General features: G+C 68.0%; 1 protein-coding gene across 6 annotated transcripts in view; it reads right to left on the reverse strand.

The window, feature by feature from the left end:
• Nucleotides 1-2,559: 2,559 nt before the first annotated feature.
• ZFPM1 (zinc finger protein, FOG family member 1) overlaps nucleotides 2,560-18,956 on the reverse strand; it is a 72,622-nt gene continuing 56,225 nt past the window's right edge. For 4 of the 6 annotated variants that reach the window (XM_082711442.1, XM_082711443.1, XM_082711439.1 and 1 more), the window contains exons 4-10: nucleotides 18,202-18,335; nucleotides 10,084-10,186; nucleotides 8,350-8,553; nucleotides 5,252-5,482; nucleotides 4,830-4,925; nucleotides 4,608-4,754; nucleotides 2,560-4,472 (exon numbers count right to left, since the gene is read on the reverse strand). In XM_082711442.1, coding sequence (XP_082567568.1) covers nucleotides 2,638-4,472; nucleotides 4,608-4,754; nucleotides 4,830-4,925; nucleotides 5,252-5,482; nucleotides 8,350-8,553; nucleotides 10,084-10,186; nucleotides 18,202-18,335 — 2,750 coding nt within the window. In that variant the 3' untranslated portion in view covers nucleotides 2,560-2,637. The remainder of the gene's footprint in view (nucleotides 4,473-4,607; nucleotides 4,755-4,829; nucleotides 4,926-5,251; nucleotides 5,483-8,349; nucleotides 8,554-10,083; nucleotides 10,187-18,201; nucleotides 18,336-18,956) is intronic. The other 2 variants (XM_082711444.1, XM_082711440.1) reach the window with 1 other exon arrangement.

Here is an 18,956-nt window from a genome sequence, read left to right on the forward strand (position 1 = left end):
AATGTGGACCGTGTGCTGTGTGTGCCAGGAGCTGTGGCTGGACATCACCCGGTCACAGCTGGCTCCAGGGAGATGCAGCTGGCACAGGGCAAAGGGCAACAGAAGGCAGGCGACGAATGGGACTGGGGTCCGGAAGGGTCCTGGGTGGGGCTGGCGCCCAGATGGCCTTCCATTCCCTCTCGACATCGGTGACCCGAGTGCCCCTCCCAGTGCCAGGTGCCAGGGGCGCAGGAGGCACTGGTCAAGGCAGGTGGGGCCTGGGGGAAGGGGTGACAGACAGGGGTCCCCAGAGTGACTCCTGCTGTGGTGTCAGGATGGAGGGTCAGAGAAGGTCCCTAAGCTGAGAGCTGCGTGCTGTGAAGGGCAGCCCTTCCTGGGAGCGGCCCCGGCGGCTGGGGTCGTGTGGAGCCGCGCGGTGTGGTGGGTGAGCAGGGCTCAGAGGCCACCTCTGTGTGGCGGGAAATCCCGAGAGCCTGAAGCAGGGCGCAAGGCCACCCTCAGCACAGCAGGAGGGACGGGCTGCGGTGGCTGTGGTGGTGGCCAGGCCACGGGGCAGGGAGAAGCGGCAGCTGTCCCCAGAGGCAGAACCTCACACTCACTGATAGTGTTTGGAAGTGAGGGCTGAGGGAGGACGGGGGCCACGTCACAGACCTGGAAGCCAGAGGCAGGTGGCAGAGGGAAAGGCGCGCTTGGGGCGATCCAGAGCTGCTTCGGAGGGGGAGGGCGGCATGTGCGACTGGCTGAGGAGCAAAGGTTGCTGGCAATGGCCAGATCTGAGCAGAAGCAGGGAAGTCAGGGCGGGGCTCCGGAGGGACAGGTGGGTGCGGTGCTCAGAAGGGGCTGGGCTAGAGAGAGATGCAGGGGCAACAAAACCCATGTGCCCCCAAGGGAGAGTATGTCTCAGGAGAGCTTCTAGGGAGGGCCCTGAGAACCTCGAACCTTAGAAAGGCAGCGGGTTTGGGAGGTGTGGCCTGGGAGCAGGGAGCACCGCGTTTCCTGGAGAGGGGCTCAAGGCCTGAGCTGCCCCGGGACGGTGTGGGGGTAGGGGGGATGGAGGGGACTCGAGGGGGTGGCATGGGCACGGGTGGGGTCTGCAGAGGGAGGGCATGTGACCTAGGACCCCTGCGCAGGAACCTTAATGAGGTGCGTTGCGCGGCCTCCCAGCGGCCTCCTGAGGCCTGGGTGGGGCCACGGGCTGCAGGGCCCAGGACCTCCCTGTGACAGAGGTCAGCCCAGACCCAGGCCTAGGCTGGAATAGGAGTCACGGGGTGTTCCTGCCCCTTGAAGGGGCTTTGGGATGACTGCACACCCGCTCGCCTCCCCCGTAGGCAGGGGGACCCAGGCCCTTCCGCGTGCGGCCCTGCCCTTCAGTCTCTGTGCCCCTCCCACAGCCCGCAGTTCCCTCGCGGCCCCTGTCGGTTCATCAGGAGTCCCATCCCTGAGGCTCCCAGCATCCCTTCAGATATTTTATTGTAGTTTGGGTTCAGTAAAGCTCACTTGCATTAGGTTTCTACTGACAGTATGCGTGGACATCGGTGACGTCTGCTCTCATCCGGGGGTCTGAGGCCTCCTGAAATCTCCATGCAGGCTCGTGCAGGACAAGGCAAAGGAGTAAGGCTGAGCGTCAGCGTCAGAGGGCTTCCTCCGCCCCGGCCTCAGGTGGCAGAGGCCAGGGCACCTCGGCTCCCCTGGGACCCTCCCACGACGGACTTCCCCAGAACGGGCTCTGGTGTCTGGCCAGGCTGGGGTCCTGTGGACCCACAGGAGGGGCGTGTCAGATAGGCAGGGGCCTGTGGCTGATCTCGTCCAAACAGGGGCCCATGACCACACAAGGGCTGGGTGGGAGAAAGACGTGCCTTGAGCAGGGACAGTGAGCCTGAGCGGCTGGCGGGAAGTTGACCCTGGGCTGTAGGGGTGTGTGTGTGTGGGGGGCACATTCTGCTTCTTCAGGCGGAGCTGGGAAGAGGGATGGGTGCTTTCTAGCACAGGCAGCTGGCCGCAGGGTGAGAACGTGGCTGGACTCTGCTGGGGTGTGGCCACCCAGGTCCTGTGGTGGACAGCGGGACAGACTAGGGTGGGAGATCGCCCCGGAGCCCCTCCAGGTGCCATGCTATGCCCAGCTCAGGATTTGGCTCCTGCTGGCCCCAGGGCACGCTGTGGGACCCGGTGCCCCCTTCCCTGCCCACTGAGTCCCCTGGTGCCTGCGGGATGCCTGTGTCCCTTCCCTCCCCACAAGCCTTGGCAAGCACAGGGCTTCCTCCTCCCCTGCTGGCTAGCCAGTCCCAAGTCCTTCCCTTCGCTATCTGGTGGCCCACCGCGAGCTTCCGGTAGCGCCCTGGAGGGCAGCCGAGGGCGGGGAAGGTCAGGGCGTGGTCCCCAGTGCCCCAGGCCAGTCCAGAGCGGCCTGCAGGGCCGCGACCACCGGGATGTGCTGTGCCGTCCGGGGACTGGGGTTGGGCTCCGCTCTGGGGCCACTGAGCACGCGACGCCGGCGGTGGCCCGTGCGTCCCCCGCCCCCGGGCCCGCGCGCAGAGAACCAGGCCGCGCACCGCCGCGCTCTCAGGCTGAACCTCTTTATTAAGCGCCGCGGCCGGGGCGCGCCGAGCCCCGCGGTGCCGGCTGTAGTGTGGCGGCGGCTCAGGGCCCGTGCTCGGCCGCGTGCGAGGCGCAGTAGTACTTCTTGTGCGCGATGAAGGTGGACAGGCTGCTGAAGCGGATGTTGCACAGGCGGCAGTACCGCTGGCCGCCCGGCGCCGCCTTGCCCGGGGTCTGCACGCCCTTGTCCGCGCGGGGCGGCGGCGGCGGCGTCGGCGGGCGCGGCGGCCCCGCGTCGGGGCCCGGGGAGGGCGGCGGCGGCGGCGGGCCGGGCCGGGGGCTGCCGTCGGGCGCGCCGGGGCCCGGCTCCCGGGGTTCCCGGCCGTTGAGGCCGTCGCGGGGGGCGGCGGGCGAGGGCGTCCGGGCGCCGGCGGGGGGCTGGGCCAGCAGCAGGCCGTGCGCCAGGCGGAGGTGCTCCACGAGGTCGCCGCGCACCGGCCCGTCGGGCGGGCAGTACGGGCACACGACGGCCGCGTCCTCGGGGGCGGCGCGCAGGCGGCGCGGGGCCGCGGGGCACGAGAACTTCTTGTGCGCCAGGTAGGCCTCGAGGCTGTGGAAGCTGACGCGGCAGGCCGTGCACTCGTGGTAGTCGGCCAGCGCGGGCAGCGCCGCGGGCAGCGCCGCCTGCCGCCGCGGCTTCTTGCTCAGGTCGATCGGGCCGTCGGCGGCGTCGGGCCCGCGGCTGCCGCTGCCGCTTCCGGGCCGGGCCGGCGGCGGCGACGATGACGACGACGATGACGACGTGGCGGGCGGCTCGGGGGCGGGGCCGGGCGGCAAGGGGGCGGGGCCGGCGGCGGGGGGCGGGGCCGCGCCGGCCGCGTGCAGCTCGTACAGCTTGCGGCGCCTGCGCGTGCGCACGGGGGGCGCGGCGGGCGCGGGCGTCCCCGGGGTCCCGGCGGGCGCGGGCCGGCGCGGCGGCGGGTCGTGGCGCGAAGCGCAGTAGTAGCGCTTGTGCACCGTGTAGGTCTCGTGCCGGCTGAAGTGGATGTTGCAGGCCTCGCACAGCGTCCGGCGGGGGTCGTCGTCCTCGTCCGCCCCGCTGCCCGGGCTCGGGCTGCCCCGGCTGCCCGCCTCCGCCTCGGGCTCCGCCTCGGGGGTGGCCGCGCCGCCCGCCTCGTCCTCGCGCGTCCCGGTGCGAGGCGACGCACGTCCCGCGTCGGCGTCTGCGGGCGGGGGGCCGGGGGGCGCGCGGGCGGGGGCCGGGGGCGCCTTGGGCCTGCGCGCGGGGGCCCCGTCGTCGGGCGCGCGGCGGCCGGAGCAGTAGAGGCGCTTGTGCACGTAGAAGTTGTTGACGTTGTTGAAGGTGATGTCGCACTCGAAGCACGTGGCGCCCTTGGGGGCCCCCGCGAAGAGCCCGGCCTGCGCCCCCGCGCCCGCCTGCAGCCGGCTGTGCACCAGCTCGGACATCTTGGCCAGGATCTCGGAGGCCGGCGGCGCCGCGGCGAACTGCGGCAGGAAGAGCGCGCCGGCCGCCAGCCCCAGCTCGCCCGGGCCGGGGCTGCAGTCCGGCGTGGGGCTGGACAGCTCGGCCTTCACCCTGGCCGTGGCCGGGCTGGGCGGGGACGGTGTCCGCGATGCGGCCGGAGGCCCTGGCTCCGCCTCGGGCTCTTCCGTGGCAGCCTCGGTCTTGATGGCCCGGGGCGCTGCCGGGGGCTCGCTGCTGCCCCCGTTCTGGGGGGTGGCTCTGGCCTCTCCATTGGTGGTCTCCACTGGGGCCTTCCTGTCCAGTCCTGGCGATGGGGTGGGCGCCAGACCGACGTCGGTAGAAGCCAGGGGGCCGTGCAGGGCCGTGGGCTGCTGGAAGCTGGCCAGACTGTCTGCAGGGAGACCCCAGGGGCCACACTTCAGGGCTGGAGCAGGACCTCCCTGGGCCAGACCTGAGGAGGGGGAGGGCGGGAAAGGGACAGCTGGACTGGGCAGAGGTGGTGGAGGGCCAAGATTGACATTCACCACTGGTGGCCATGGACCAGCCCCATCCCTGCCCAGTCCTCATGGGGAGCCCGGGGCCTCACCTGGGGGGAGCTTGGCAGCGGGGTGCCCGGCCCCTGGAGAGTAGATCTCAGCCTTGGACCCCGGCTGGCAGACCATGTGGTTGGTCACCAGGTGGCTGTAGAGGATGTCCCTTGTGGTGGAGATGAAGCCACAGCTGTGGCAGACACCTGCAGGCAGGCTGTGCTGTCAGGGCCCTGGGGCAGGTGCCCCCCACCCCCGGCACCTTCCCGGCTCCCACCTACCGCTCAGCGTGTCTGTGTGCACCTTCAGGTGCCTCTCACAGTTGGCCTTGGTGGTAAAGGCCGACAGGCAGATCAGACAGATGAAGGGCCGTTCTCCTGGAACACAGGGCTGAGTGAGGGGTGGGCTCCTGGAGCCCAGCTGGCCAAGGACCTGTGACATGGGGCGGGGGGGGGGTGTGTGTCTGTGTGAACTCTGCCTTCTCTGCCCCTTGTGTCCTGGGACTGTGGCAAGGGCCCGGCCCCGAGCTGACCCTTCTGATGAGCACAAGTGGGCCATGTGCTGCAGGAGCACTGGGGTGCAGTGGGAGGGCCTGTCTGTGGCAGGGCGGGCAGCTGGGGGCCGGAGGGGACAGAAATGCATTGCTTGGGGGGGGGCACGCACGCCCTGCTGCAGACAGCGGGGGTCCTGGGGAGGGGCTCACCGCTGTGGCTGCGCATGTGGATCTCCAGGGAGCTGGCGCTGGGACAGCTCTTGCGGCACTGGGGAAAGGGGCAGACGCGCTCGTTGGGGTAGGTCTCCTTGGGCTTGTCGTCGGCGGCTGCGGCCACAGCACCGGTGCTCTGCCGGCTGGCACAGTAGTACAGCAGGTGGGCTTGGAGGTTCCTCTCGCTGCGGTACCAGATGCCACAGTCTTTGCAGGGGAAGACGTCTTCTGTCGGGGGAGAGGTGGGCGCAGGCTGAGGGGGCCCCCGCACCGTAGCGGGGGGGGGGGGCTGCCCACAGCTCAAGGCCAGGCAGTGAGCCTCCAGAAGCAGATGGCTTTGCATGCGTGGCCTCTGACATCCCGAGAAGTGAGATGCAGGAATGGCGGGGCAGGGGGCCCTCCCTCCTGGTCACTGCTGCTCACGCTCTGTCCCTTGAGAACTCGGGTTCTCTTTCTCTCGCTCTCCAGGATGCCGTCGGACCGCATGGATGGGGGTCTTTGAGTAACGCCCCCGCAGGCCGGCCCCCATGCTGCCTCCCAGCAGTGAGCCCCCCCACAGAAAGAAGCCAGAGCCTCTGTGGGGGCCCAGAGGGAGGGGTGTGGCCGTGCCCACAGACCCCCGATGGAGGGAGGCTGGATGGCTGCCGTGCTGTGCGTGTGACCCGGCGCGTGTGACCCGGCAGGGGTGGCCACGTGGCGGTGAGGGCAGGCAGGTCCCTGCCGGGGCTGGAGGGCTGTGAGCGGGTGGGAGGGCGGGCAGCGACCTGGGCGCCTGTGGAGGAGACCGTGAGTGTGCACTGGGGAGCCCGTCCGAGGGGCCAGGTGCGGACGCCCGTGACGCCCGTGGGCAGGAGGACGAGAGCAGAGCACGGCTCCGGGCGGCCTCGAGGGGGCGGCCGGGGGCTGCGGAGGGAGAGGAGCCCTCCCCCTCTTAACTCCCCCCGCCCCGCCGTGGTTTCACATCCGCTACCGATGGGTCAGGACTGCTTAATTCTGCACGTTTATCTCAGACGGGAGGCCTGTGACTTCGGTTTGTAGGAGCTCAGGTGGCAGGGGTGCAGGGTTTTCCCAGCTGGGCAGGTTTTTCTCGTGGGTGGTTCTTGGGGTCCTCCTAGCCGGATGGTGAGGAAAGCTGTCTGTCTCTGCTTCACGGCCCGCTGCCCCTTGGCTGAAGACAGGGCAGCGGAGGCCTCATTCTGGGCCCTAGGACGTGTCCAGGCTCTAGTGCAGCTTGGGACCCGGTTCTCACGCCGGCGTCAGATGTATCCTGGGTCCCCAGTTACGGCAGAGGGGACCCTCCTCCTCCCTCTCGTGTTCCTCTGATTTGGGGGCCTCAGGGCAGCTCTGTTCGTTGGCTGAGGCACTGAGCTCGAACTGTAGCCTGAAAGCACCTGGTGGATTTGTTTCTGTCCCTGTGGGGCCGGGGCCGGGGCTGGGAAGGGTGCTGCTGGCTGTGGGTGGGGAGAGGGGCAGGGCCTCAGATGCCCGCTCTAGCCCTGGACGTAGGCCTGAGGTTTAGCGAGGACATTCATGGTCCCCCTGCTCCAGGGCTGACCAGGGCCGAGTCCCGCTGGTGCATGCGGGCGACCTGCGCAGACACCCGTGTTACTACGATCTCACTGCACCGGTGAGAAGACAGAGGCCCAGGGAGGTTGGGTCTGACTTAAACCAGGTATGGTGGACTCTGTACGGAAGCTATTCTAGCGCTCGAGGCAGAGGCGGGTGCTGGGGGGAAGGGAGTACGGCGCGTAAGGCGTGTAGCCCACGGTGGCAACGGTCCTGCTGTTTCTGGGTGACGTGTGGACACCAAAGTGTCAGACCCAAGCGGGGGAAGCTGTCCCAGCACCTTGGCCTCCCTTGGCCCCCTCCGAGCAGCCAGGACAGAGGATGGGGCCGGCGGGGGTGAGGCTGGCTCAGTGCTGGGGACTGGACGGACCTTGCTGGGTCACTCTGGGCATTGCTCCTGGCGGCTGCGGTGAGCGGGATGTCCCGGGCCCGGAGAGCCCCTTCCTGTCTCCCTCCCTGCAACCGCGGTTTCTGGATGGGTTCTGCCTGCTCAGCAGCCCCTCGGTCCCCTGCGCCCAGTCCCCGCAGAGGACCCGTGCTCTCCCTGGAGGGCTCTGGGGGTGAATATCCACCTGCGGCTCGTGCCTCCCCCACGTCATTTCCACCAGTCACAGATGCACATGGGCATCACCCGAGACTGAGCGACGCAAGCCACGTCCCCTCCACACCCTCCCTCCTGCCCACTCAGCTCCGTGGTCCTTTCTCTGCCCTGGGTGTCTCCACAGCCAGGACGCCGCGCACCCCCACTGCCCTCAGGTGCCGCCTCCGGGGCTCCCCTTTGGTGGGGGCCATGGTGCTCCGCGCGAGCCACGGCAGGTCCCCGTCCAGCCTGTGCTGCAAGCCCGCCTCGTGTGGGGCTTCAACATCTCTTCTTTCCCGTCCTGCGGCCCTGCCTTTGCCACCCCTCATAGCCCGGGGATCTCGGCCGCGGGAGCGGACCCGGCCCGAGTGCCCGTGGCTCCCAGAGGAAGTGTGGGCCCTCGCCTGGCGCCATGCTGGTAGAACCACGTTGCTCGCTCGGGCCCAAGCGCTCCGAACAAAGTTGGCCACTGCCATCCTCTGATCGTGCCCCCATGTCGTGAGCTGTGCCATGCGGGGGGCCGGCCGGGCAACCCTGGAGCCTGGACCCCTTGGTTGGTGTGTGCGGCGTGCAGAGGAAGCCCTACTCTGTGCGCAGCCGCGGTCCGACCCCGAGCACCCCACAGGGAGCAAGCGAGTCTCCCACCCAGGTGTTCCCCCGGCGTGGCTCTGCCTAGGGGAGGCTGTGCCCTGTAGTGGACATGGGCGAGTGGACACGGTCCTGGCCTCTGCTGGCTGGGAGCCAGGCTGCTGCACAGCACCCCACCATGGACACGTAACCTGCTCCTTGCCCAGCTGCAGGGGGAGAGCAGGTGGGGCCGGGGGACCCTGTGGGGACGGCCCCTGGGGCCTGCCCCTGTCCCCCACACTTATCAGCTGCAGCATGGCCTCCGCCGCTCAGGTCCCAGTGCTCAGCCCCAGAGCCCAGGGCGCACGCGTCGTGTACTCACTGTTGATGACTGCTGTGGCCAGGATGGACGCCATGCCGGCCTGCTGTGGCAGGAGCTGGATGTCGGTGGGGGCCGGGCCCCCGGGCTCTGCTGGCGTCTTCACAGCGTGGCTGGGGGGGGCCCCGGGCTCAGCCGCCATGAGCAGCACGCTCAGCTGTCCGCCGGCAGGCACCGGCTTGGTGAGTCTGCACCAGAGGGCCTCATCTGTGGGGGTGAAAGCCTTGGTGACTGGAGGGCTGCAGGCGGCTCACCCTCCCGTTCTGAGCCCCTCTGCGTGGCCCTCTCCTGGAGACCAGGGTTCTGAATGCGGGCGGGGATGGAGCCAGGCCCACGGCTGGGTCAGGTCCGTCTCTGTAATGACCATCCTGCCTATAGGAGCTTCCGCCTCATGGGGGGCCCCGAGGGGCGCCCACACAGCTGCCCTGGTGTCCAGGAGAGCGGTGGCCTGGGGGTCAGGCAACAGAGCCGGGTGCCCGGCGGGCCCTCCCCTCCCCACTGCTCCCCTGAGAGCGGTCGTTCCCGTGGTGGCCGGCAGGGGGCAGCTCCAGCCAACCTCCCAGGCACTCGCCTGCCCTCCGCTGGCTTGGGCTTGAGGCCACCAGGAACCCCACACCCGGAGCTGCAGCCCTGCCCCCCACCTCCCAGCCCAAACTCACGCGTGTCCTCTGTGAGGACCTTGTCCTGTCTGGCGGACAGGGGCTGGAGCCCTGCTGACCGGGGCGGGAAGGGGCAGGCCACGCAGCACTAACTGGCCTGCGTCCTGGCCGGGTTAACACACCCAGGGCTGACGGCACGTCCCAGCACCCCTCCATGGGTGGGGGCTGGGGTCCTTGCAGGGGACAGAGAAGGGGAGTGTGGCCCAGGTTCCCACACTCTACCTCCAGCAAGCCAAGGAGGCTCCTGGGGGGAACTGAGCCGGAGAGGGGGCTGCCCGTTAAGGCCCACCGGGCTGGGCATGTGCCCCTGGCCTGCCCCGGACAGCCTCTGGCTCCCTCCGGAAATGAGAGCTGCCCATGGGACAGAGCTTGTCTCCTCTGGGAGCACGCCGCGAATGTACCGCGTGCAGGGACACAACGTGGCTGTGCTCCCCCCACCCCAGAAACATTCCAGCAAAGCAGAGCCCCCCACAGGGGAACGAGGTCACCTCCTGTGGTCGCAGGGCACACACCCTCCCGACGGCTGTGCTGGCCGAACCTGGCGTGGCTGCAGAAACTGTCCTGTTCTGTCCTGACATCATCCCCTTGGGGAGGGAGGAGGCCCCCGCCTCACATCTGAGGCGCCTGAGCTCCCGGAACTGAACAGTGTGTGTCGGGGGGGGGTCCTTCCCTCCCTCCCGAGTCACTCCTTCTAGGAGGTACGGGGGGCAAGGGCAGAAACAGGCCCGCGAAGGCCAGGGGATGTGGCCCGGCCTCACGTAGCTGGGTCTGAATGTGGCCCTCCTGCCCTTCCTGGAGCGCAGTGGACTGCACAGGACCGTGGTCTAGCATGCACTCGGCCCCTGGGGCCTGGGATTCTCTGCTGACCCTGGCGGTCTGCTAGAGACCTGGGGGGAACCGCAGCATGCCAGCCCCCTGCGATCCTGGGGCTGACCTCCATCAGGAGGCCCCAAGGCCTGGCCCTAGCTCACCTACTCTGCTGGGGCCAGCAGGCTGCTGTCCCTTTAAGGGCCAGCCAGGGCCAGCTGAGTGACCCCCACCTGCCGGAAGGCCGCGAGGGAAGCGCCATGATACCAACCCTTCCTGTAGATCTCCGCGTTGGCTTCGGCCTGGGTCAGGGCCTGGGGCAGCGACCGCAGCCAGCAGTGCTCGTCCTCCAGCAGCAGCGTCCGGGCAGGGCCCTGGGGAGAGGAAGAGGACTCGTCAAGGACAGACATGGGAAGAGCCCGCCCGGGGGTCCTGCACGGCGCCGAGGGAAGAGGCTGAGCCCCGTGGCAGGGAGGCCTCCCGCCAACGCAGCCAGCAGCCGGCCCCTTCCATGCCCGGGGCATTGGGCTTGCTTAGAAACCGCGGCCCAGGGAGCGGCGGAGACAGGATTCGCACCCAGATCTGGGCTCTCGCCCCGCCTCCCTGCTCGGGCCGGCTGCGGAGTGCACCGGGGCAGCCTGTGGGGGCATGGGCCGGAGCGAGCACGGGCTGCCCCCATGCAGGCCCCCACAGTGAGCTAGGTCCGTGAGCTGAGGCCGAGGGGCGTTAATGTCTCCTTAGAGGGGGCTCCTCTGTCCTCCCCGAGGCGCGGCGCGTTCCCCACCTGCTGCACGGCACAGCAGGCCTCTCTGTCCTGAGGCCAGCACACGGCAGACACTAGAACATCTCCTGGGCCCAGAGCCGAGGTCCCCATGCTGAGGCTGGCTCAGCCTCCCTGAGGCTCCCAGAGACGGACATTCATGTGTGGGCTTAGCCCTTCTCCCACCTCGAGGACAGGGTGGGGAGGTGGGAGAAATGGGAGCGAGGCTCACCCCAGAACCACCTCGCCCAGCCTTGGCCTCTCCCTGGCTCGGTCTACAAGCCTGAAAGACAAGAGTGCTCTGGGCTCAGCCCATGAGGCTGCTGCCGGGGCCTGCAGAGTGGGGGGGTGGGGGGGTCCCTGATTGTTGACACCCAGGGCCACCCCAGCAGGAGAGGAGGTATACGGACCCTGGTGCTGGGGAGGGAGGGCTGCCTGCGGCCCCGCTGCACAGCCCAGTCCCGCAGCGGGGTGAGGAGACCAGCACCGGTCTGGGGAAGGCTCCAGGAGGGACGGAACCCTGGCCTTGCTTGGCCCTAGGAGGTCGGGGTGACTGCTGCCACACCCGGGCCCTCTGCCCCAGTGCCGGACCAGGGACTGGGCCGGCTTCTCTGAACGGGGGAGCCCAAGCTCCGCCCCCAGGCACTGTGGGCAAAGGCACAGCACGCACCCACTTTGGGGTACATTTGTTTTATGCACACAAGTGTATTTTATTCAGAAGTGGTGAACAGGGACCGCGTACTGGAAAACCAGTCTCGCCTGGAAACGCTGCCTCCCAGGCTGGGTGGTTCTGTGCACCCCAGGGGCCCATGCAGCTGCTGGCTGGGACACCCCCACGGTGGGACAGTATCCTCAGATTTGGGGCACCTCCCTGCGAGGCACAAGCGCAGGTACTTCCCTGGGCTCTGGGGTCCAGTCCAGGCGTGGCACCCCGTCCACTCTGCCCGCACCTCCCCCACCCCGGCGGCAGACGCAGGCCCCCAAGCCGAGCACTCCTGCGGAAACTCCCAACGAGGCTGGGGCAGCGTGGCCAGTGGGGTGTGGCCTGGCCATGGAGGCAGAAGCAGTCTGCACCCACGCCTGCCCTCTACACAGAGGCGGTGTCCGTCCTCGGAGCTGTGACCCAAGGCTGGTGCTTGTCACAGACCTGCCACGGCTCCCGACAGTGGGGCTGGGTGGTCAAGGCTGCTTCTCAGCCCTGCCAGGGCATCAGGAAGCACCGAGCTGCGTGACACCCTCCTTTCCAGCCATGCCCACCTGTGTGCAACCAGCACAGAAGACAGGAGCCCCCCACCACCGCCCTGCGGCCGGCAGGACACAGCAGGCAAGGGCTGCGCATTTGGGCCCAGAAGGCTGAGGTCCACTGGGGCCCCAGGTCCGCGGTGGCCACAGGCCAACCCCGGGGAGAGCATCTCCATCACAGAGCGGCTCTGGGCACCAACCTGCTTTTCGCAGACAGCTGGGGACCCCACAGCTGCGGAGCAGGACGCCAGCTGGGGGTCCCGCCGGCTCAGAGGGGCCACAGCCAGGGGGTGGGGAGCGGCCGGGTGAGGCTGCCGCTGTGGTGGGTGACCGGCGGCTCCCACGTCCCGGCTGCGCTGACAGGGCCAGCAGCTCGCAGCAGGGCGGGGCTGGGCATCCTGAGTCTCTAATGAATATTAATGAGCAGAGGAGGGTGAAAAAAATTAATCTGCCTGATTCTCCGATTGGCGCTGTGGTAACGATATGAAATCTAATTATTCGTTCCAATATTTCTAACCCTCAAACCGAGACTGACAGCCTCCCGGTAGGGTTAATGCTTATCACCCGCAGGGGCTGTGTGCAGGGGCTGTGTGCTCCAGCGTGATGGAAACGGGGGCTGCTGACGCTGCATAGCCCAGCTCCCGCGGCCCGCCCGAGCGAAGGTGGCGGCGCCGGGGTCCCTGCCTGTCGGCGGCAGCGGCAGGTGGGCTGGGAGGACCGGGGCTGGGGGCGGAACGGCCGGGGCATCTGGGGCTGCCTGACGCGGCCCGTGACCTCTCAACGCCGGGGCCCCCCGCCTGAACGGGGGCGGCCTGGGGACACCACCTTCCCTGGCCTCTCTGCCAGGCCTGCGCACGCGTCCTGGGGCTGCGCGGCCGCCACCCTGGGGAGGGTCTAACGCGGCAGCCCGGCTGTCCGGGTTGGGTCTTCTCCGTCCCCCCCACCCCGCGTTCCGAGCAGCCTGGTAACAGACGCCCCTTTCTCTGGCGGCCGAGGGCGTTGGGCAGAGGCAGGCTCTCTTCCCGGCGGACGCTGCGCTGCCCGTGAGCAGGGATGTGGGGTGCATGGCTGGCAGGGGCTGTCACTACCCTGCCTGGCCCGTGCTGCCGGCCACCTTCCCTCCAAGGCGCCCCCCGGGTCCCATCCGGGTCCCGCTCACCGTGGACAGGCCATGTCCGGGTTCAGGAAGACGCCCCCTCGCCCGCCCAGCCTGTAGCCCCGTGGCGTCGCGCATGTTCCTCCTGGCCCCAGGACGGCCCCAGGACCGCCCCACCCAGCCCCCCGAGCTAATGCGCGGCCACTCGAAGTTCCCCGGTGCGGCTGAGATCACTCCTTGTTTCCCCCAACAAGGAGGTCAGTGTCTGGACTCCGTGTCTGCCGATAACCATCGGAAACTCTATCTCTGCCCCATCCGCTGTGACTTTATCGGGGCCGTTCCCAAACCTCGCTGGCCACCTCGTAAAGCAGCATCACGGGGTTAAGGGAGGCAGGAGCTCCGTTCGGGCGGGGGAAGGGGGTAGCTCATCTCGGCCTCCCCCGGGCCACTGTGGGGCACGCTCATGGGAGGTCAGGGTTCTGATGGGGCCCTGCTCGCCCTCCCAGAGGCCCCTGCTTTTCTGTCCTTGGCTCCTCCTCTCCCCCAGACTCTGCGGAGAACCCACTCTTTCACCGGCGAGGACTGAGGCGCAGAGTCGTGTGATGCCCGGGCTGCAGGCAGGGGCCGTGTGCGTGGGACTAGAAGTGGGGTCTGCGTGGTCTTGGCTTCCTTCCATCCATCTACCTCCATTCCCCCTCCACCCACCCGTCCGTCCACCTACCCACATATCCGTCCCTCCACTCAGCCCTCTACCTTCCTGCCCCGCCCACCCACCTGCCCTCCGGTCCAACAGTCCCCCAGAGCCTGGTGAGAGCCTGGTGTGGGGCGCCAGGAGCAGAACGTGCCGGCCCCATCTCCCAGGCTGACGAGAGACCACCAGCGAAGGCTGGAGGCAGAACGTGCTGGAGGCACAGGCTGAGCCGAGCACGTGGCGGGGTGGGGTGGGACGGGGCCGTGGGGACAGCTCCTGGTGGCCGCCAGCCCTCTTCCTCCGGTGGCCTTCGGGCTCAGGGATGGAGCCAGCTGGGCGGGCGGGCGGGCCTGGTGCCCATGGCGGTCCTGGCCGCACAAGGAGAGCTCTCTCCCACCCACCGCTCCGCTCAGGTCTTCCCCGTGCGGCGGGGGGTGTCCCGTGGTCCCCGAGACCAGGCAGTTCTTCCTCCTGGGCCTCCAGGGGGCTGGTCTGAGTGGACCCTTTGCGCCCACAGCCGCTCCCAGACCCTCTCCTCCAGCTGCAGGCAGAGAGGCTGAGGCGTGGGGGAGGGATCAGGGACCCAGAAAGGCAGCGGCAGGCCGTCCGCCTCAGAGCACCCCGCACCGCCCTCCTCGCCGCCCCGGCGCTCGGGCCAAGCCTGACCATCTGCCTCCTCAGGCGCCGGCTGCCCAGTGGACGACAGGGGCCTACCCGGGCTGGACCCGGCTCTGCACGTGCCCGCTCCGTGCAGCAGCTGGATGTGCCCCCAAGGACAGGCCTACCCAGAGCTGTGGATGTGGCCTTATTTGGAAAAAGGTCTTAGCCGATGGGATCAAACTGGGGACAGTCCAGGTGACGTCCTCCGGCTTACCCAGCGTCCCGAGTCTAGCCATGCGTGTCCTGACTGGGGCAGAGGGGCAGAGGCGGGTGGTCCTGTGAGGAGACTGGACTCTGCTGGGCAGTGCCCCCCAGTGCCCAGCCTCAGGGCTTCCCGCACGGGGGCCGCTCCGAGCCGGTGGGGCCCCCCGTGCCTGGCAGCACTGCCATCTCCAGCTGCCGGATGGGCGAGGCCCGCGCGAGGGCGCTCTGGGCTGATCCCCGCGTGAGGACGCGTGGCCCCGCACGGCCCAGCCGGCTCGTTCCAACCACTCTGGAAGGGCCTTCTCCCCAGCAGACCTGCCGCCCTCCTGCACCCACGACCCCTGCTGCCAGCTCTGTGATGTCACGGTGGCCTCATGGCCGCAGTGGGTAAGCCCTGGGGGGACTACTGGACAGACAGATGGGTCGAGCCACTGGGGGCCAGGCTCAGCGTGAGAGTTTGCTTATTCATTCATTTGCTCCTTTGTTTATTAATTTTTCCGTCCATCCATCCACCCGTCCATTTGTCCGTCCATCCATCCATCCACCTGTCCGTCCGTCCATCCACCCACCCGCCCGTCCATCTGTCCATCCATCCGTCCCTTCCTCCACCTGTCTGTCTGTCTATCCGTCCATCTACTCACCCATCCACCCAACTATTCTGAATATTTCTGGGGTACATGACTGCAAATCTCAGAGGCGCTGGGTTTCTGAACCCTGGGAAGTGGAAGCTACCGCTCGACCAGGGAGGGACCTGCCCAAGGTCACAGAGCAAGCTGGTGGACGACTCACTCTAGACCTGACCCCTGCCAGGCTCTGTGCACTCGCTCTGTGTACTTCTGGGGTTCCCACCCCCACAGTCTCGTGTGTGTGGGGTTAGGGGGACAGGAGAGCCACCCCCGTCCCACTCCCATCGGCAAGTAGCTCCGGGGCTAAGGAAGTCAGCAAGGAAGGGCCGCCCCCCTGTCGGAGCCCCTCTGCCAACAGCTCCGGCACACCGCCTGGCGGCTGATCGGACGATCTGGGCTGGGAGGTGCCGGGGGAGACAACCGGGACCCATCCGCTGAGCTCGATAAGGGGCTCGCTGAAACGTTAGCAAAATATTTAGACAATAAATGAAGTATCGGAAAGGCGCGCGTATCTTTAAGAAATCAATCATCGTGTACGGTGTGTCTGGACACTCGGCGCCGACGCGCAGATAGCGCCTGCTGGGGAGATAAGGGTTAATCAAGGGTTTAGTTCTGTGGAGATAAAGCTGCGGGACGAGCAGGCGAGGCTCCTTCCTCCCTCCGCTCCTCGGCCAGAGCCTCAAAGGCCACAGGCTTCCCTGGCACTGGCCCCTCCCTCCCCGTGCACATCATCTCCCCGCCGGGGGGGCGCCTCCAACCTTGTGCCAAGTGCCCCGGGCTGACCTGCACCCCAGGCCCAAGGAGGACAAAGCCCTCAGAGAGGAGGGCGGGGTGGGGACGTGGCCAAGACCCTGGGGCCGGGTCAGCCCTGTCCTTGCGGAGCCCGCAGCGGTCTCAGCGGGGAGTCCCCGTCTGCTACTTGATTCTGACACCGTTACTGAGTCACTCAGCCTGCTGGACGCTCAGCTTCCTCCTCTGTGTGGTGGGGAGTAGTGGACACGGCGCCGGCCGAGAAGACCGGGGCCGTGCACGAGGAGGGCGCCCTCGGTGTGTGCAGGGAGCGACACCTGCCTGTCCAGGAGGGACGGACTGTCTCCAGAGCCGGGAGCAGGGGAGAGGGGCAGGCCACACACAGGCGCACCCCTTTATCTCGTCAGTGCTTCCGAGAACTCAGACGGGGAGCTCTCAGCCCACACATTCCTCCTCCTAGCCGTGGACGGCCCCTCAACAGCCCACCCTCTGAAAAGTCAACTCCTGCTTACATGCCTCCAGTGATGGGGAGCTCACTGCTTCAAGAGGCTGCTCGGAACACCAGAGTCTCCGTTCTCTCTGCGGAGCCAAAGTCTGCCTTGTGGTCGCCACGGATTTTTCCCTGCTTGGGCCATGGGACAGGAGGGCCAGCTGTCCTGTGCGCTGGTGGTAAGCAGGGTGCAGGCACTGTCTCATCTACCCGCCCTGGGAGGCGGGCGTGCCACCAGCTCCCCTCTGGGCACACGAGAGCTGCAGCTCTGCCACCCTGTCCTCCGCAGGGACGTTGGAGGGTCTGCAGGCTCAGGCCCCACGGACCCTTCAGGGCTCCCTTGTGTCCCCACTGCAGCCCCACAGGCTCAGGAGCAGAAGCTCAAGGAGCTCAGGACCCTGCCCGGGAGTGGAACAGCCACAGTGAGGAGGCCGCGGGGCCGGACCCTGTGCCGTGGGGCCGGCCGGCTCCGGGGGTGGGAGCCCTCGGTCCTGCCAGCCTCCAACCGCACGGCCAAGGCCAGCACAGCGCACGGTCCCCCGCCCAGGTGCTCCGCCATGATGGGCGGCGTGGGTGGCCCCGGGGGGGCCTCGGCCGGGCTGCATGTCTAGATCCTAGGAGACTGCCTGGATCTCTGGAGCCAGGCCCCAGCCCAGACACTCTGATGCACATGGGCACTATGGACGGTGGTCCAAGGGCCTGCAGCTGGGCACTCCCCTGGCAGCTCCCCACCAGCCCCGTGGATACTGCTACAGGCCGAGTCCCCGCATCCTGGTTTCTGCAGCTGAGAAACAGGGCTTCTGTTGGACTGCGGCTAGATGGAGCAGCTCGGGCAGCACCCAGTCTCTCTGCATGGGGGAACCCTGCCCTGCAGCCCTGCCACTGCCCGAAACCACACGGAGGCTGACCAGAGGCCCACACCTGGGGCCTGAGGACCAGGAGGCCCGGCACTGAGGGGCACCCAGCAGCCAGGTTGCACCTGGGTCAAGTCGCACTGGAATGCGACATCGGGAATCAGAAATGGCCCAGGCTGTGGCTGCCCGTCTGGGGCGCCTGAGCCCGGGCTTGAGGGGACCCACCCAGGGGGCCTCCTGGCCTTTCAAGCGAGGGGCCGCAGGGCGAGGAGAGGTTTCTGGAATACGCGTCACGTCCAGCCCCTCCTGGTTCTGGTCCTACTGCACACTGTGCTTTTGGCCACCATTTCCCAGACACCAGAGCCCTGTCTTCACCAGAGTGTATTTTAGAAGGAGCTTTTGTACCTGTGCGAGAGGACGCAGACCGACTTCCGTAACAAAGCACTAACCCCGAAGCGAGGGACCCTCTTGCAGAGGCAATCGTGGGAGGGCGCCGCCCGGGTGGGCTTCTTAGTGACACAGGCAGGTCGTAAGTGCTGAGGATGTGGAGACCCTGGGGCACCAGAAGGAACCCCAGGGACGAACTGAACCTCAGTGTCTCTGCTGCCGCGGTCCCCAAGCTCCCAGAAAACCACCTCGCTTGTCCCTGCCCACGAAGGCCAGGCCCAGCCTGGGATCCATCCCACACTGGGATCCTTGTCGCCTCCCTACTGCAGACACACGTCTCTTTCTGTCTTGCCAACTTCTACTCATTCATTAAGGGCCTCCTCCAAGAAGCCCTACTCATTCTTGTGTCACCTCCTCCAGGAAGCCTTCCTTGTGCTCCCAGGCAGTCACCTCCTTCCTACCCTCCCAGTCCCAACACCTCAGGCCCATAGAGGGGCAGGCACTCCGGGGCCAGAGTGTAACCAGGGCTGGGCTCTCACAGCTGAGGGGGGTCTGTGCCCCGGGCAGGCCTCTGCCCAGGCTGCTGCCCTGCAGCCGGACGGTAGGTGGCTGGGGTTGGGGCTCCTTACCGGTTCCAGCTGCCCGGGCGATGAGACCTTGCTGTGCACGTTCCCACGGAAGGGGCCCCAGGACAGGCCCTCGGCGAGGTTGTGCCGAGCCCTCACGCGGCTCTGCCCGTCCTTCCGCAGTAGCTCCAGCTCGTCTGTGGGGAGAAGCACCGGGGAGTTAGGCGTGCCTGCCGCGGTGACCACCCAGCCCCGCCGACGGCCCGGCGCACTCCAGCTCTGCGGCCCCAAGCCCACCGGGAGCAGCTGCCGGGACTGGGGCGCCCCAGCGGGCCTGTGGCCCTGGGCCGGGCCGACCCTGCAGCAAGCCCTTGTCTGGGGGCCGCAGGGGACGGGACGGGGCGCCCGCAGCCGGATCTGAGCCGGGGGGACCACGGCTGCTGCGTTAGGACGTGTGTCTCCAGCACATGGGGGTGCACAGTGGAGGGTGCCAACATCGGTGAGGCTGGCCTCTTGGTCCCCCCTCGGCACAGTCCTCCCAGCCCCTCCCCACTGGCCTGAGCCCCCCCAGACTCACAGAGCAAGCCTGTGACGGCAGCCGGGAAAACGCCCCCCGAGACTTCCTGCCCAATCGGGCCGCACGAGGCCTGATGTGTTCACCCGCCCAACACGCTTAGCACAGCTCGTAGAGCAGAAACCAAGTCAAAGAGCCACGCACCACCCCAGGGCCCTGGGCAAAGCAGAGTCTGCCCCTGGGGGGTCCTGATGTAGGCTCCGTTCACGCCCTGCAGATGGGCAGGGACGGGGACCCAGAATAC

This window comes from Mustela nivalis (genome assembly GCF_964662115.1).
Source record: "Mustela nivalis genome assembly, chromosome: 18".
In the NCBI taxonomy this organism is placed as follows: domain Eukaryota; kingdom Metazoa; phylum Chordata; class Mammalia; order Carnivora; family Mustelidae; genus Mustela; species Mustela nivalis.